Below are 20,008 nucleotides of genomic sequence, written 5' to 3'. Positions count from 1 at the left end.
CCAACTATAACATGGGTGAACTAATATCAAATTTAATTACGTCGCACGAGCATCGTTAATACTGTATCTATTGTGAGGACATTAGTACTGTTTACTAATCTATTTCTATCACCAAGGGATATCCCGTGTTGTTGACTGATACGCGAGCAACCATACCATCTCAAGGAAACGGAAAGGGATGTTCCCGGCACTTATTTTTACACTATTCTTAAATGGTCTGACAAACAAACACTTGTGACATATTTATATTGTTTTGTAAAGATTTTTATAATAGACTAGCTTTCGCCTGCGACTCTGATCGCGCGTAATTAATAAAACATTTAATTAGTAGCCTATGTGTTCTTCCAAACTATGTTCTATATGTTTCCTAAATTTCATTGAGATCCGTTCAGCCTTTCTGGAGATCAACAAATATCTATCCATCCATATAAACATTCGCATTTATAATATTGGTAAGACTAGCTGTGACCCGCGACTCTGTGCGGTATTAAAAACTTAATAAGTAGCCTATGTGTTCTTCCTGACTATGTTCTACATCTGTACCAAATTACATAAAGATCCGTTGAACCGTCCGAACATCACAAATTATATGAAATATAATAACAAAAGATTGTTTCAGAATGTTATCATATTCATTACATAATGTTTACAAATATAAAATAAACTATACTATTAACAGTGTTCTTGAACGCATATATACTTATCAATTCTTAGAGTTGGATATACTGAGCTTGGGTCAGTGAGTTTTCTCGGAAGCGTAGCAGGCCGGCTGAGGGGAAGTGGGAGGCACGAATCGTTTGAATGTACTCGGAATATTCCCCGACTGGTAATAACGATGTTCATTCATAAAGCTTGCCCGCTGAAAGACTTATTAAAAGCGCTAAGCTTTTAAATAACTTAGCGATATGTGAGTGTTTTTTCTTCCGAATTCTATCAGTTCCGTATTAGGTAATAATTTTTGTAAAATTTCATTTTTTCTTCTTCTTGATATTGACAAAAGAATCTTTTTACCGATGATTATTTTAAACTTTAACCCAGTCGCATCAGTTAGATTTAAAATTCAAAAGCGCACATAATTTTGAAAGTAGATCCCGTCAATTAGTCAAGCCAAGTTCCAGACGTTAATATATCGATCTGAAAATAAATCGCAGTGAAATCCAATACAATCATCAGTCACAATTTGCCACGCGCGATCTCTTGGCCGAATGTCTGTGGCGGCCCTGAGCGGGGCTAAATTTAACCCGCAGCCCTTCGTGCCCTGTCCACAGACAATGAGCACTGCGTTGTTTGGACTTCAATTATGACGGAGCAATGACTCTTGTTTTACATTTCTTCAGATACATTACCTAATTTTTCTCTTTATAATAAAATCAATTTGTTCCCTACTTTTCACTGGTCAGATTTAGTTAAAAAATTTCTGTGTTTCGCCACAAAAGGATAAATTGTCTTAACGAATCTAAGACAACATTGCTCTTTGACTCCTTTTAAAGAAAGAATTTATCTCAGTCTCGACTCTCGACTAACTCGATATGATTTGTCACATTTATTGGGTTAATATCCAGCTTAGGTTTTGTTGTATAAAATATTTTAAAGGTACAAATTTGGTATTAATTACCTACATATTCGTGTCAAATTAATTCCAATCGAATAAATTCTTGTGTTCTTTTCTTCATATATTTTAAACTGGTTGAAAATATTTAATGCCCAGTTTTCGAGGTTTTCACTTCAGGAGTTACATATCCAGGTTGTTCCTCTGGGTTATGTGGCCAGTAGGTTGGTCTGTTCACTGGATCTAATGCTTTGTCTGGATACAAATAATAAAACATCTCCATAGTCATATCTTCAAACTTCGGAAGAGATTGTATTCTTTTCAATTCTTTAGATGCGCTAAATAAAAAAAAACAGCTATTACTGTGGGTTTTGACTGCCCAGACACTTGTTTTTTTTCAAAGCAAATGTGAGTGAAAACGACGTTTATGTCACATAATTTAGAAAACTACTAGCCCCTTAACTTATTCAATAATGGAAAATGGACTTAAGATTTGCTTCTATGCAAGAAAAAATCAAATTTAAGCTCTATGCTTTTTGTAAAAGAAATTTACTTTTCTCCATATTATAAATGCTTAGATGGATGGATGAATATTTGTTAGAAAGTATTTCTAGAATGGCTCTACGAATCTCGATGAAATTTGATATGTAAAACATAGTATGCAAGGACACATAGGTTACTTATTCATTTTTTTTTAAATCCGCTTGGACGGAAGGGCGGGAGACAATTAAAACTTACGCATCAATATGTTTCTGTTGTTCAGCGCAGTACTGTTGTATATCTTTTTCAATAGTCTTCCACTGCGCGTCTATCTGTGATGTGACATTGTCTTTTGGATAAGGAATTTTGTATTTCTCCAAAGCAGATTTCAACTTCTCCACAATATTCGATTGAGGAATCAACTTCTTATATGCTTCCCAATCAATTTTTGGCATTTCAGCTGGATTAGCTTGTACCCTGTACATTTCAAATATATTTAAAAATTAGCGATCGCCCGAATTAAAAAATAAACATAAATAGTAGCCTATGTTTTCTTCCAGACTATGTTCTATACGTATTCCAAATTTAATCGATATCCGTTCAGTCGTTCTGAACATACCTTCAAACATACATCCATCCATCCATCTTAACATTCGCATTCATAATATTAGTAAGAAGTAAGATTTAAAATACTTTCATAGAATATGCAGTAGTTTTAAAAATAACCTTTGTAAATAAGCAGCAGATTTGGCTCTGAACGCCAAGTAATTGTTTTTCTGCTCCGGTGGATATCTTTTCTCAATTTCTACCCAATTGATTGATGGTTTTGTAAATCTTTTTGCCATTGTTATCGTTATTTATTTCCGTAATAATATTTTCAAACGTGTCAAGTATTGATGTACTTAACATCTTGTTGTCATCTTGACAGCATTTTTGTTCATAAAACTTACTATGATAAAATAGGTCCTATATAAATACATTAATGTGTATGTTACAAAAAAAATACAAGTATGATTGCGTGCACAAAAAATATATAGAATTAAATAATAACATCATAAGTGGATTATTTTTATAAAATTATTCGGTCATTTAAAATCAAAAGGAGACGCGAACTTGTATGTAGATTAATGTAAAACTTGTAAAACCTTCCAGGAACGTCTGCCACCATTTTGCAAAACTTTCACTCGTCAATTCGAGTATAAGTAAGTCAATTAGTTCACATGCAAGGCAGAAGACATCGGGCATGCGAGCTTGCGTGCTGAGGTCGGGAACCTTATGGCAACACTCGCTGTTAACGCACCATTAAATATAGCTCTTGTTACAAACCATAACGGTTAGGCATGCCACACACGTTAGGTTCTTACACTCATAAGCTACAGGTAAACTCTAATGCTTGTGTGACAAAATTTGGTTATGTCTGCAAAACACATCATGCAAATCCTAACGTGTGTGGCCAGAATTAAACGGATAAAAATTGTATGTATAAACTGGCAAATGTTGATTAATTTAAGTTTTTTTTTAAATAGCTAAGGGCAAAGACATACGAAAATGTCAAGCAAATATTTTTGACCGAAGTTTGAAAACCTTCAACTCCCGAAGCGGTTTTTGTAAATTGTTTAATGTTATTAGTAAAAGATCTTGATATTACCTATCGCGTTATATCTAATCTTGCTGTTTTCTTGAGTAACTTTAAAGATAGTTCGTATCGGGTTTTGAACAGTTATTTTTAATGTTGAATGTGCGATTTAAAAGTTGTTTATCATTCATAAAATTTGCGATGAATGAAATTATTTGTGATAAACGCCTAGATAGTAAGAGATATCGATGTGTCGTGACAGTAGGCTAAAGCTTAAAAATCTTAGGCGATAAGACCGCGAAAACAATTTTCAACTGCTAGCACGTCATCTGAACATAAATCGATATAAAAAAGCACAATTCAAAGTGTGACTACAAATTGTCATTAGCGAGCTACTCCTGGCCGTAATTTTGAGTCACCCTCTACAAATGTGCGACAAATCACCACACCGTTTCAATTACAAGACAATAACCTTCATGGTGTCAGGATCCTGGCCGTTTCCGGCGGATATTAGGCGCAACGACAACCCGCCACCGAAGTTCTAACGTGCCGAATTCTGACGACATATTTACCGAATCACCCAATCCTTTTACTTTGATGATACATGTTAGTTGATATTTTGTTCTATTCCAGAATCATAAGGTCTATTTTACTTTGCATACATTCTCTGCAGAGAGAGCAATAGTACACGTGGCTGGAGGGTACACTTCCGGAACAAGTCATACGAAAGTGTTAACTAATTCCAATCGCTTTGATGGGATACGAGTGTTCTACGAAATTAAATGGACGAATTTAAAATGATTGCTTACACGTTCTTCATTATGAAATTTCTAAAACTTTTTTCTTATACCGTAATAAGTTATATTTTATGGTAAATAAGCTTTTAGATAAAATATGATAATCATTAGACGGCAGACAGATTAATAACATTACTTTCTGACAATTCCGGTTTGTCAACTATGTAATTCGTTGTGAAATTAAGTATATTAAATGTATGCGGTCTATGAACCTTGTATGTAACAATACCATCTTACATTTTTTATTTGTTGGCAAGGAACACGTGGCCATTTAGGACTAGAGTTATTCAATTGTTTCACCAGATAATACGGCTCAAAGTACCACAGTCACATTACGGTTGTTGTCAAATATCTTTGCGGCTCTTAACTTCGTTAGAGTCGCTGCTCAAAACATAATTCTAGGTGAAGCTGGACGTAGCGAGATTCAAGGGGATGACAGATATTTTAAAAAAAACTATAACTGTATATCGTAAAGGTTAAGCCTAGGAAGAGATGGATGGATTGCTTGAAAAGTGACATAAAAAGGAGTGATGACTGAAGTGACGAAAGATAGATCAACGTGAGTGCGATAAAAACAGATAGATGATAATGATGTTATTTTTTTTCCAGTCCCAGCGCAATGAAGCTGGAGTGGGCGGAAAGTGAAACGGACTTCGGTCTGGAAGAGGCGGCGTTCTACGACGGCCCTGCACCTTTAGCGGGTCCTATGCGCAAGAAAGTCTCCTTCAGTCTGAGACTTGACCTGGTGAGTGAAGTGTTTGAATTTATACTTAATTGTCAGGTTCCTTGAAATTTGACATTATTTTCTACAAATTTCATTGCTCCTTTAGTAAATGTTTCATTATCCTGCAAAATATACAATCTAAACTCTGTGAAATGCAATAAATAACCAATTATTAACCGTATAATACTGCAAAGTAACAAATAAAAACTTTTTCCTAATTATTTTACTGATGGTTTCTACCACGAATTTACTTGGAAAATGCGCATCGTTATATCTATTGGAAGGTATTTCCGTTTTTAATGAAAAATTAACTTATCTATTATCAGATTACTTGGAAAATAAATAAAACACGCTAGATGATTAGTTCGTGTATCAATCACAACTATAGATTTAATGATAATGATTACACCAATAGCTGTTTTTGTGATAAGAATTGGAATAAACATTTCTTCTATCTTGTACGTAGCAGTTAAAAGGTTAAAGCTGGCAATTCAAACTTATGAATTAAATTTTAGTTTTTACTTGCTATGCCATGCTATTTCATACAATGCTTACTTTGTTAGTTTACGTTTAGATTTTCCTTCAGCTAACTGTCGCTATAACCTACTAACTGTCGCCCGCAACTCCGTCTGCGCGAAATAAACAAAAATTACACAGTAGCCTATGTCCTTTTCCAGTCTATGTTATATATGTGTGCCAGATTTCATCGAGATCCGTTTAGCCATTCTGGAGATACCTTTAAACAAACATATATCCATCAAACCATTCATCCATCTAAACATTCGCATTTATAATATTAGTAATAATAATTTTAGTAAATGAGGTTGTCAATTTACAAAAGAATACTTTATTTAAGTCCTAGTGATACACAGAGTCTTAAGCTCTTTTTCTATTTGAATACTTTATTTCTACTTGTATACTAGCGACATTAAAATTGCTAGCTCCAAGAATTTCTAAACCAAAGTCCTTGTTAATGGCAATACAGGTACCTGCTCACAAATAGCACCGGATATCCGATCGTCTTAGGAAAAGTTGTCGTATCCATTTAAAGACTAGATGGGTAAAACGATCGTTAAGACACGATGAGAAAACTTGTTAAACCTGATCGAAAATATTAAATTATAATAAAGATAGAAATTATTTTATGCCAAAGATGTACTTGAAGTACAAAATGTGCAAATTGTTGATAAATTGCCTATGTTTTCTGCGTAATATTTTTACGGGGTGCAGCTAATGATACATAAATTATTTGCATGCGTATTTACTGTTTTCATAGGATAGCACCTGGTAGACTGTTTTTTTTTAATTGTGTTTTTTGGAAATTATATTTAAGTACGAATTACTAATAAAATGATTAAATATGAATAATATTATTTATCTGAGACTACTCAAACGCCTCCTTTTTGTTATTTTTCTTCCAAGTTTATGTTAAAGTATATAAAAAGATTTAGAGCTAGAGAGTAACTGAGTAAAGATATAGTTCAACCTAGGTTAATTAAATTTAAATTAAGAAAAAAATAATAAGAATAAATAAAGACCAAATCCGAAGAACATTACTCAGATAATTATAAAAAGGGATCAATAAATTTGTTCCCGAACATTATTTGCACATATAATAAACGAGGAACGCAAGTGCATTGCAAGTCTTTCAAATAAAAACAGTTGGCTAGGGCAAAATTAATAATAAGGCAGAGCCGTCTTGTCAAACTGGAAATTGGCGTAAGCAGCCATATTTACACGTAGTGGTTTTGTTTCGGAATGCCAGCTAAGACTGGGGACTGGCAGAAAAACGATGAAATGCTTAGCAATTAGTTTCTAAGCACGTATTTATGTTTGTTCAGTGTAAATACATCTCAAATGCTTGTACTAGCATAAAATATTATTTTTAGGTTATTTCGTCAAAAACTTTGCTTAGCTAATTTTAATTACAATTCTAAACATCAACCGTTTAGCTAGTTTTATGTGATTAAGAAACATAGTTTTTCTTAAAATTTTAATTCTGGCAGAACAACGTTTAGAACCTTTGCCTTTTATTCAAGTAAGCTTAATAAAAAAAAATATAATAAAGGTGTCACCGAAATTTAAACTCAACCTAAAATTCTGGCAGAACGACTTTTTAATCTTTGCCTTTTTGAGTAAGTTTATTTTTTTTAATAAAATTAGTGAGGTTACAGTACAAGTAGTGGACGGTTAGGGCAGACACGCCGGATGCGATGTCGACGCGGTGCAACGGACCGTGCGTTTTGTCTCCTGATTTACTCTATTGAACAAAGAACTGGTAAGATATTGTAATAACTATACTTATGTGATTCACAATGAAGATAATATTCTATTTTAAACTATTTATAGTTATAAAAGGATATTTAATTCAAACAAAAGCGTAGAAGTGGATTTCAAATATTTGTATCTAGACATATTTTTTACCTTTTGATAGTTTTCAGTGTGTAAAATGTTTTTCTTAAACGCTATAAACCCGACATATTTATTTTATTTTGATACATTGATAAATATTTCTTTATTTCGTAAATATGGATACGTTTCAAAATGGCGTCAGTTCTCTTTTATAGTTCATATTTAATATAACCTATACCCACATAATTGCGTTTTGGGTTTCCTCACTTTTATTCTTCGCACTTTATGGCTTTTAAAGTACGAACTATTAATATAAGGCATTTATACGAGCATTAACCGCGACTGTTTACAAAAATTTAATGAAGTGGCTTATTTGATCATCTACAAGGATACGGTTACAATCAATCATCTACTCGAAGGTGCACAGAAAAAGCGCGGTTCCTATTTCAAAGTCGTTGTTGTTGTTTTTTTTAATTTCTTTATTTTATTTTTAAACTTGCCCGTGGCAGTGACAGTAAGCTTCACTAATGAGTTTCGACATTAGCTTACTGCGTGGAAAAAGTGTTGAGACTTCTTTACGAATGGGTTACAATATTATTATTTTACTATTTTTAATGTAACAAGACATATAAATAAGAAACTAATTTGTTTTCTAAATGCACTCTTTGATATTTTTTTATAAAACAAATTTTGTTTAATGATCCTAATTCAAAATACCTTAATATTGTGTATGTATCGTCATATTTTTCTGCAATACGAATTTGAACCATTATTTTTTTTAGTTTTTTTTTATAAAGACTACAGTTGTCACTTTACTATGTGTTATAAATCTTGTCTTACTTCTTACTAATATTATAAATGCGAATGTGTGGATATATGGATGGATGTTTTTTTGAAGGTATCTCCAAAACGGCTCAACGAATCTCGCTAAAATTTGGCATAGATGTAGAACATAGCCTAAAAAACTCATAGGCTACTAATTAAGTTTTTTTTAATACCGCATGAACCGAGTCGCGGGCGACAGTTAGTCATTGATAAAGTTAATGTCAACGGGTGTCGGGAAGATCTATAGATACGTCTTTGTTTTTAGAATGCGGGGTTTATCATTAAATCATTACAGTACTATGTCATTAATAATGAACGGGGTAAAATAAAAATGCTGTCGACAGTCATGACGTTAACACCTACAAGTAACTCAGCTCAGAAATGTCATCATAAAACATAACTTGACGTGATTTATGCCGCAAGATGGCGCTGGCTGGCGGTCGCTTCGGAGATAGTTACAATGTTTAAAAAATATTCATTACCTTTGTTGTACTCTCTCATGTAGGTATGCTTTGTATTTTAGAGTTATGGGATATTATTAACGTCTATTATAAGATATGTAGTTAGATTATAAGTATACCGGACTCTTCAATCAAATATCTTAACTCCTCATATTTTTGTCGAGCGGTTAATCGAATAATATGTCAAACCTGTGAAACGCTTGAAAAATAAATCTATACAAAACGTGAAATATTTAATAACGCACTTAACTTTAATATTTTATAAGTAAAGTAACACACTAGTCAACCTTACTAATATTATAAATGCGAAGGTTTGAATGGATGTTTATATGAAGATATCTCTAGAACGGCTGCATAGATCTCGCTGAAATTTGGCATAGATGTAGAAAAGTCTAAAACAAATTAATTAAGTTTTTTTTTAAATTCCGCGCTGACGGAGTCGCATTAAGATATTTCAATATGAAACTTTTCATACAATGATACGTTATAAAAAAAATATTTAGTAGTTACGATATTCAATTTGTGTCTTTTAATAATAAGAGAGAAGGATCCAATTAGTTATCGTAACAGTATTTTATATATTAATAACAGTAAATAATTATTTTTATTCACATCTTACGCGAAATAATAATTTATGTGGAAAATTAGTGAAGGCATCCTAGCGTATCTCATTAGGGGCCCACTATACGATATCCGGTCCCCAATTAAAGGGCTAGTTACGTCCGCTCCAAAGAATATGACAAATTTGTTGTGATTTTTCTATTTCTTTATTTCGTATTATTTTTATATTATATTTTCTTATACATCTAGCATCCGGTCAATAAACTGGCTATCGATAAGAATAAAATCGTATTTCTGTTTTTATCGGGATAATAAATAAACTGTCTATATGAAGTAAAATATTACTTCTTACTAATATTATAAATGCAAGTGCTTAGATAGATAGATGGATGGATGTTTGTTTGAAGATATCTCGAGAACGGCTGTACGGAACGGAAATTTCACATAGAACAGGATCTGGAAAAACATATAGACTATTAAGATTTTTTTAATACCTTGCGGACGGAGTCGCGGGCGACAGCTAGTGTGTAAATATAATAATCTCATTTCCATTGATTTCGACTATATTAGTTGGATCATGTAGGGCTTCAATTTTGATGAAGACATCAATCATAAGTTGTATGACGAAGCTGGCATATGACATGTTTTATGGTCATTGTAATATTTCAGTGTAACTTACGTTTAGAAATCTATAGTAAGGACTGCTTTAATACCAATTCAATGACTTCTAGATGTGGCATCAAATTTAATGTTTTTTTTTGGTTCTATATAAAATTTTATTTGTGTTTGAATGTGTCTGTTGTGTTGTTTTGTACGTAACAGACACGTTACGGATGTATGAGCAATCTATATACTATGTAGATAAAGTAAAAGCCAAGTAAAAACAATATCTTGCACTAACTTTGATTTTCTGATATTGTTTGATGGTTACCGCATTTGCGTATTTCTTACATCCGAATCATGTCGAGTTGTTTGATAACAAAATTATTTTTGTGTGTTAATTTAAAATTATTAGAGATAAAGTAATTAATTTTTAAAAATAAAACTAAAGTAAAAGTAAACATCCGGTAATAACTACAAAAAAAAAGTAAAAAACTGACAAAAGATTTTTTATTCACTTCGTTGGCAGATCACACAGTGGGTCTTTGCCTCCGATACAGAACACCAACATTTTTTTAGTAAGTGAAAAGATTATTAATGAACGATGCAACCAATTTCATATTAATATTCAGAGCAGCTGTATAACGGTATCTTACATTAGGTTGTTTCACAGAACGATTTTACTGCACCAAAACTTGTTTTTACTGTGTTGATGTTTTGTAAATACGTAACCGTACAATTGCAGTTCCTAAAGCGATGTAATGCTAAACATACAAGTTGGTACTGATATGGAAAATATTTGATGTTTTTTGCCTAACTATAGTATGAAATTTTTTACCCGACTGACAAATAGGGTAATGTTTTTCAACGTTTAAGGAAAAAACTAATTTTATTTTTTCCATCTTATTAATAACTTAAGGGTTTCCAAAGGGCGTTAGTATTGTAATATAACAAGAGGGATTAAACCGTCCAATACATCTTCCCCTCGACATTTAAAAAGAGCTTTGGAAGGATACGTGATACAAAGCGACAGTTAGAGACGCATCACCGCAGTGATCGTCACACGACAAATTGTCTGTTAACCTTAGCCCATATATTATCAACTTCCTTATGAAACTTTTTTAAATTTAAGAAGTCATTTACCTTTCATGTGTTACCTTATTACAGTCCATGTAATTGTTTATCAAAGTTTGTTAACCTTTATGATATCTATCTTTAGAAATATGGTTTAATTTGGACAATAATTGTATACCTACTTTAGATAGGCAAAAAAGTTTTAAGATTATTAGTTTCGGCTACCACTGACGTACTTTGTCAGGGAGCTATTCTGATTTATTATCCTGTGGGATGGGGAAACGAAAGAATAACAAATGATTCGTCAATCGTCGCTGTCCAAATGCCAATGAATTAGGTTCGCGCCCCATCGATTACCGGGCTTGAGAGAACGTTTTGTTTCATTGAGGGTGACACGACCCCTCTTTAAATGAACCAAAATATCTTGTCTGTTTACGGGTTAACTATGCCCCTATAATTATTAACACATTTTAAATAACTTACCATCTTTTATTGAAGATTAAAGATTTGAATAATGATAGAAACAAGAGGTTTCTATCATTATTCAAATCTTTGTTTATGATTTTTTTATTAATTGATAGCATTTAAAATTAATACAGATGTTAGGAAATTAAAACAATGGAACGTAACATGACAGTTATAAAAAAGTTTGATATACACTTTTAGTCAGCGTCAAAAATTAGAAAGGTATGAATAAAGATATATTTTTTTTGCAACAGATGTATAAAAATAAATAAATAAAATGTTATACAGGATGGTCAATTTTTCACTGAGCTACTACAAGAAACAATTTATAATTTATATATTGAATACAATGTCATGTTTCGATACACAATGAACTTATCGAGGTTCTCGTCGCCCCTGATTGACCCGAGGGGTCCGCATTGATTCAATTTTGACGTTTTTATTGGGTAATATTGATATACTATATGATTAGGGGACGTATGGATCATGTTTTCATGTTGTTACTACGAGTCAACTGAGTCGTAATATGTCGATTAAATTTGTTCTTCAAAGTTTTGTAGAAATGGTGTCGCTTAATTGAAGCGATAACTTTCTTTACTTTTTATTTATTCAGTTACTAGCGGTCACCGGCAACTCCGTTCGCGCCGTACTAAAAAAAACTTTATTAGTACCCTATGTGTTCTTCTGTGCTAAGTTCTGCCGTTTTGGAGATACCTTCAAACAAACATCAATCCATCCATTTAAACATTTCGCATCGCAACGCATTTATAATATTAGTAAGATGTTTATCAATAGATCAGATCTGTTACCATGGCTTTCTAAGACCAAAATCCCCGTTAAAAAAATACTATAAAATTATCTCTGTTTTGTCAAAAATCAATGACAAGGATAACAGATACATTTCATACAGTGATTTTGATCTCAGAAACCAATTGTTATAAATAATAAATAAGTTGTTACTTTTAACCATTTAGTATACAAATGGTGAGGAAAACACATCGTAAACATGCAAAGCGCTTCAACAGAATCTTTTCGTATTCAGAATAGGACAGTTTTAGCATACATTATCAAGTAGCTATTTGTTTAATGTCTTCAAATCTATCCCGCTTCCATGAAGCGAGTCTAAACTTAGATATAGTCGGAGTTTTCAATGTTTTAAAACGTATTGTCTCGAGTCCCGGCGAGTGCTTTTAAAGCGCGGCATGTTCGGCCGGCAAACGGAAGTTGCATCCACAATGTGAATAGAATATTGACTTGGAAACGATACTGATGAGATTTAACTTTAGGTATGACTTAGCGCACGTAATGACGAAAAAAATGGTTCCTTTATGAATACTATATGGTAATGATGTGTCGGTAACGAACTGCTGTAAGACTGTTTTACCGACAGATATAGTGTAGAAATCAATAATTATAACGACACGTTTTCATTATTATAGGCATTTGTTTCTGATTTTTTTTTATTTTATAAGAAAAAAAATATTTTTAACTCTTACTAATATTATAAATGCGAATATCTGAAATTAGCCACAGATGTAGAGACATAGTCTGCAAGAACACATATGTGGGCTATTAATTAATTTTCATTAAATTCGGGGATAGCTATTAAAACATAACCATATTTCACTTTGCTGAGTAAGGTAGTCGTACACTTGAGCATTCCTTTCCTCTCCCTATCTCTATCTACCCTACAATCAAGTCTAGCATTGCGTAAATACACTACTCATTAGCAGTAGTCACTTAACATCATACAAACCTGTTGTTTCTTACCATTTTGCATATAAATAGTGTTATGAAGTACTCAGAATATATTTTTATAACTTCCAGTGCGATGAGGGTGGCGGCGCTACCGGTGGCATCAAGAGTGAACCGCCCGAAGCTGAGGAGCCCCGAGCAATGCAGAAGGTGCCCTCGTTGTCGGACCTCTCAGACCCTGAAGCCTCCTTGGGTAAGTACATAGAATAGACTTACTTAATACTTAGAAATACGTTATTCTACTGATTGACATAGACTTTTATTTACTACCAATGTACAAGTTATTGATTTTTAAAATGTATATTTAAGGTCGACAATAATTTAATATAGTTTTTACATTTCAATTAGATTTGTAAGCCAATTTAATTTAATTCTACTACTAAAAACTGTTGATCAGTCAGAAGGTAGGTAAATTATATTAGTTTATTATTTCATGTACAGTTTTTTGAATCTAATTAATTTACATTACTTTTAGCTTTATTGAGTAAAACATATACTTGGTATCGACTTTACGAGTAGCGAACCTACTTACATTTCTTAATCTAAAATTAAATCTAATTAATTTGTGAGAAGTAAATAGAGTATTTATGATACAACACTATACTTATGCACCATCGTATTACATAATTGTAGATGATTTTATCAAAATTGTTGCTGAGATTGAGACGAACTGACGGACGCGAATTTCCATCCTGTTATTAGCTACGACAATCCTGAAGGCCACATGTCACACCCAATCAAGACCTTATAACACTTCCAAGGTGTTATCAATTCTAGACCCAATTGTCTAGCTTAATTCAAATCGATCTCTTCCACCTCTTTGATTTTTTTCTTGGTTCAGACTTCAGGGACTTTAAACAGACGAAATGTTTGTAGCATTAGCGGCTTCATTCTAGATAATATTTAACGAAACTTGAGACAATTCAAAGTAAGTTTAAATATCTTTTAATGTGAGTTTTCTCGGCTCTAATACAGAAATATATATTGTTATGTCTGTTTATTACAAAGAGATGGAAAGAGATAAACTTGTGGTTTTAAACATATCTTTCGACAGTTATTTTCAAGGTCTTTTTAAATTATTCACATGCTAAGTATAGGATATTTTATATAGAATCATATTTGTTTTAGTTGGTAGATCGGTGAGCTAGTAGTATTCAATATAGCTATCGAATGAGTAATAAATAGGTGAAGTCCAAATAGGATAATACGGCGCATCCTTGTTACGTGCTGCACTTTCAGGCAGGAGCGTTGCGACTACATAACCTAAATTACAATTATTATTATAAACTAGCTGTCACACTCGACTTCGGTCGCGTGGAATTATTAAAAACTTTATTAGTAGCGTATGTGTTCTTCCAGACTATATACTGCATCTGTGCTAAATATCATCGAGATGTGTTAATTAGTTTTGGAGATACCTTGTAACAAACATCCATTCATGCAAACATTCGTATTTATATTCTGAATTAGATTTGTTTTAATTCATTATTTTGATACGATATGAATTGTTAGTGATCAATGAAAAGCATATTATAACACATTTGACGTTACTAATAATGCGTAATAGATTTAAAAATTTTATTTAAAAAAAAAACAAATACATTCATGGCTTCCGTCTGTATGTGATTTATCATTTGCTCTACGAAATCAATCAAAAGCAGGTCAGATTGTTAGTCTATAATAAATATTCGGTTCCCTTTACAATTATTTGTATAGAATAAAATCTATTTTTACAAATAAATCCAGAAGTTTTATCTTATAGCTTCGCTAGAAATCGTATACATGTTTTGTGCGAAAAAGCTTGAGTGTTGGGCGGAGTGGTGACATTTATCACTTTAGAGAAATATCGCAGAAACTAATGAAATAACATTACGCAAAAAACAAGTGAATAAACTTTGTTGGCATCGATTAATTTAGATGTTTATTCGTTGATGTACAAACATGTTTAAATGAATAAATCGACTCAATCGAGGACGTAGAACACGACTGTTAACACGTTCACTGCTCAACCTTGCATTTGGTTTAATAAAGCATAGGTCTGTAAATCTTAACTCGATAAATTAGTGTATTTAGGTTTTTGTTTTCTCTTCCTTATTCGATGAAACAAATGGTCAGTGTCTTCTAAACCGCGTACTTAGAGTTTTAGTTTCCGAATTTTCTAGGAAGCGTACGAACTTCAGCACAAAGTCATGATAGGTTGAGTGTAAAAGTTCTGTTTATTACTTTTTCTCGGTCGCCAGTCTTCGAATGTTTGCTCTTTGAAAGTTGTAAGCCTACTTGGATTCTTCTTTCTATGAAAATCATAGATAAGATGCATTCCAGATGATCATGGTTTAATTATTTTATTCCACAGGCGAGGTTAACGTACGTGCCACTGAAGTCAGGGTGGGCCGCATACGGGCCCATTGTTTCAAGTCTCTTTGTTTATGTACCTACATGTTTTAACGTGGGAACCATTTATTATGTATTGAAGATACATAATGTTTACTCTTCCTCGAAATTGACACTTTAATAATATATCAGACAGTAAATAAGAGATGTGATTGGATATAACATTGTTATAAAAAATTCAGCGTTGTGCTATTACCAAGATTAGTTACAGCCTTAATTTCGAGAGATAACATGTCAAAACTCTTATTTCGTCAGGATGTCTAATTCTTTGGTCAATTTTGTGCCTTATCTTGACATTGTAAGTCTACAATAGTGATATTGCTAAACTTTTTGTAACACGTAAATCTAAATGAACTATACGATAACATTTTTGCTTATTGAAATTTAAATGACATGTACCAACATTATGTTCATATCATTAACAAGTTTATTCCACATAAATACATACATTTCGCTTTGCGGTTTAATTGGTGCGAAACAAAAGCAGAATGAAATTTGAATGTGAATGAGAACGAATGAATGACTGAATGCAATGGTTGCGTTCCGAACGAATTAATCTGGACGCGGTGTACTGCACTTCGTAATTACATAGTCTTGTAACTTATTAATGGAACATATTGGCGTACGCTTTGTATTTTATTCATCGATAACAAAATTAAAAAAAAAACAAACAAGAAAAAACATTTTAGAAATTAATTCCATACATACAATATAAACGTTTCTTATGTTCTAATATTACCAAACACTGATAGTAAATTAATTATATTTTATTGTGTTTAAATGCACATTTACTTGTCATTGAATTCTGTATTTATAAATTACAATGTAAATGTTACAAACACAACTTCAATTTAAATTGATGTCACAAACAAAACAAAATATAAAAACCAGTAGCGACATTATCATATCAATGCGGAGAACGGGAGCGACGCGATCAATTTGTTGGCTCTATCTCGCTGTTGCCTTTGACTCATGACTCACTCTGTACACATGAATTATACTCTGTGTACATCAGACATTTGACGCCATTGCAACTGGAGAACTGTCAGATAATACAATAACTACATTTTTAGAGTCGGATATATTTTTAACATTCTTTCTTTTAAAACTATTTGTTATAATAAAATACGTTAACGTAAAATTAAAATAATACAGTCTTCTTATTTAATAAAGGGATATGAAACCTTTTTGGTAGAATCACACAAGTGGCCAGTTTTAAAAAATTAAAAAAAAAAGTTAAAGTGATGGTAACTGTCCCCGCATTCGATACCCAAGAGGATGTTGCGGTATCCACTTCCCCCGCGTGTTGATCGCTGCACGGGATGTTGCAGAAACTACGCGCCTCAAACATTTTGTGTATATTTCACTTTGATACTAGTTATGTTATAACTTTAACGTGTAAACATTTACAAATTAACGTTATGTTTATAAATAATGGTCGCATATTGTAATTTCTCAATGAAATTACCGTTGTATTATTATTATTATATTACCAAAGGTTGAGCATTATAGAAAAAAATAATGTGTTATAAAAACCTTATCCGAATATATTTTATTTTTTATGTGAAGTTTTCAAGATTTTTTTGTATGTTTTGACGTTTAATGAAAGTTAATGAGTTACTCTTGTTTTTAATTCATCACCTCTAGCTTAGTAACATTATCTGGAAGTGCGTGTAAGAGAATTTTTTTACGCTCGGCCAAGTGGAAAGACAGTTTCATATGTCACGTGAAATAATCATTGACTTATTTTAAACTTTATTGTGATAATTTTACAATATATTATTGATTGGCATGACAGTTTTTTATTTTATAAACTATACCACACATGTGGCCAGCTTTGGTTATGTTTCGAACTTGCAAACTGTATTGACAATTTCATGGCCTTATTTAATAATTACAATTTTATGTAGTAATATTTAATATTAGCCCTTTCGTACACAAGGCAATGTAAATCTTCGAAACTAATGTGTCCGAGTATTGCGTGAATCGGCGACAAGTAAACGTAACGTTGAATCGCCGACGCGACTCATCTATTCGGTCAACACAGGCATAGCTACTACATGCCAATTGCACAGATTTACTCCACCATCTTGAAAATTAAATTTATAAATAAAATTGTAAACAAGTGGGTTAACAAAGTGCATTCGCTCCGAAGCGATTCTATAGAGAACTACAAAAATTACGTGACTTATCGAAAGTTATTGTCAGTTCTACACATTTTTGAAGTTCGTTATGGAATCGCTATGAAGATGATGCACTTTGTCTTGTCCCGCAAATAGCAAGCGACTATCATTGGCAAAGAAGAACAAAATTGCAGCGACGTGTTGTTTACGAATCCCTATGGCATCGTGCTTCGTCCGTCGCTGAGCGACTAAAATCGCCCGGTTTTTTATTACGTTAGTTATCTACTCTGCCTTAAATTTTAAGTATATAAACCTTTTAAAAGTGGTAAACAACATTTTGTTTTCCGATAACCGTTTGTTTTTTCACTACAAATTATTCGCTTTCAAACAAGATCGTGCTATTTCCTGTCATTAGTATTACGTCACTTACGCAACCGATGTACGCAGGGTGCGTCACTTCCTATTTTTGGACGCGTAAATTTTAACAATAAGTTGCGCGAAACGAAAGTTTGAATATAACATTCTGAATTCGATAGATTTGTTGAGCTTTAAATATATCTATGTGTGCTTACTAAATGTTGTAGCGAGCGATTACGCAATTCTAAGAACGACACAAGCCAAGATAGTAAAAAATATAGTTTATAAGAACATACAAATGATAAATAACTGAACTCTACTAGAGCAACAGAAATTCGAAGAATAAGAAAGAGATTTTAATAACACTAGTGCGAAAACAAAGCTGCGAAGCTATTTCTGTGTAGGCAAGTTCATGTGTTGACACAAGAGAATTCTCATGAACGGCCTAACGTGTTGACTCAAATAAACACGTGCAACACTGGCCGGTGTTAACGTCCGACGCACGACGAGCTTCATTCATAAAGCGGCTTGAATGAAAGCTCCGCGCTAGTTATGCTAGCCTGGTACCTACGGGCGATCGGTCGGCAGACATGTTGCACGATTAGCTCTCACTTTGTGACCCGTTCTTTGCTCCACGATAACACGAACGCATAAATTCAAAAATGACATGTCTTTTAATCGTGATTTATGTCTATCTATATTAATTGCATTACATATCAGTCAAGTTTATATCACAAGACTAGTAGTCGCCCGCGACTTCGTCAACGTAGACTTAAAATGTAACCTATAATGCGCCGGCGTGAATCGCCTAACGTCTTTTTAAAGTGGTTCCAGCCGTTTCGGAAATTACCCGGAACAAATGCGACCTTGCGGACAGCCAGGCATATTATAAAAACTTTAAAAAATGTTTTTTTTTGCAATATTACATACAGACTTTTCGACTTTTTTAATATTTATAGATGTAATATTTTAAACGTTTGATTACGGTACAATATTAGTGAGTTGAAAGTTCACTAATGTGCAATATTTATATTTTTAGTCCAGTTCTTGATAAAGTCAAAGGCAACAGTGAGGTAAAAGCATATTGACAAATTCAATATATAAAAAGCAAAATGTTATTTTGAATATTCCTTTCGATAGTTTTTTTTATTTACTTTAATGGCAAAACACGACGTAAAAATTGATGAAACATTAGCGTAAAAAAGTTTTATTAAAAACAATAAAAAATGTTATTTTACATTAATGTTATAAGTAACAAACATTCATGTGAGTGGGCGGTACGCATTGAATGAACGATAACAGGTTTTTTTTTCACTTCATTCAACACTTTTAAACAATTCCATTGATTAATCAAGTCTTTCCTCCATCATGTGTTAACGTTATATTTTCCTGTCTCTATTGCATGTATTAAATTGAATTAATTATGTATTTTAAATCATATTAATATGATTGTTAAAATTTTAATAGAACTTTTTAAGTACGTTTTCTATGTGTTTTAAAATGAGAACTTCAAAGAATAATCTGTCCAAAAGAATTTTCATTTATTAAGATTTTATCTTTGTCACTTCTGTCAGTTTTTTAGTCTATTTCGTAGAGGAATCTGAATAAATTGACAAATATACACTAACGGTCGCCCGCGACTCAAAAAATCATTATTAGTGGCCAGTGTTCTTCATGATTATGTTTTATGTGTATGCCAAATCTCATCGAGATTGGTTCAGCCATTTTTGGAGATATTTTCAAACAAACATCCATCCATCCAAACTTGCGCATTTATAATATTAGTAAGATCTATTGTTCTTTAGGCTTATTTCATTTACATCCATATTACCTTTGTTCTTCACATTTAAGTAAGTATATTTTATTTGAAGCAATCATATATGTATTTTAAAACTACATATTATGATTTAAAGGGCAA

At 32.5% G+C, this 20,008-nt stretch overlaps 2 protein-coding genes across 3 annotated transcripts in view; one reads left to right on the top strand and one right to left on the bottom strand.

Moving 5' to 3' along the window:
* pnt (ETS transcription factor pointed) overlaps positions 1–20,008 on the top strand; it is a 123,033-nt gene that overhangs the window by 10,300 nt on the left and 92,725 nt on the right. For both annotated transcript variants that reach the window (XM_013315421.1, XM_013315420.1), the window contains exons 2-3: positions 5,012–5,147; positions 13,292–13,412. In XM_013315421.1, coding sequence (XP_013170875.1) covers positions 5,022–5,147; positions 13,292–13,412 — 247 coding nt within the window. In that variant the 5' untranslated portion in view covers positions 5,012–5,021. The remainder of the gene's footprint in view (positions 1–5,011; positions 5,148–13,291; positions 13,413–20,008) is intronic.
* Positions 580–2,933, bottom strand: LOC106120175 (ATP synthase subunit d, mitochondrial). Its single transcript, XM_013315423.1, has 3 exons — positions 2,756–2,933; positions 2,288–2,506; positions 580–1,887 (listed from the first exon to the last, which is right to left on the bottom strand). Exons 1-3 carry the CDS (start codon positions 2,872–2,874, stop codon positions 1,698–1,700), a joined length of 528 nt encoding a protein of 175 aa, XP_013170877.1. The 5' UTR covers positions 2,875–2,933; the 3' UTR covers positions 580–1,697.

The sequence above is a fragment of the Papilio xuthus genome, unplaced genomic scaffold, assembly GCF_000836235.2.
Source record: "Papilio xuthus unplaced genomic scaffold, Pxut_1.1 DF826961.1, whole genome shotgun sequence".
In the NCBI taxonomy this organism is placed as follows: domain Eukaryota; kingdom Metazoa; phylum Arthropoda; class Insecta; order Lepidoptera; family Papilionidae; genus Papilio; species Papilio xuthus.
Note: the sequence above shows the minus strand (reverse complement) of the source record. Positions and strands in the feature narration are given on the sequence as shown.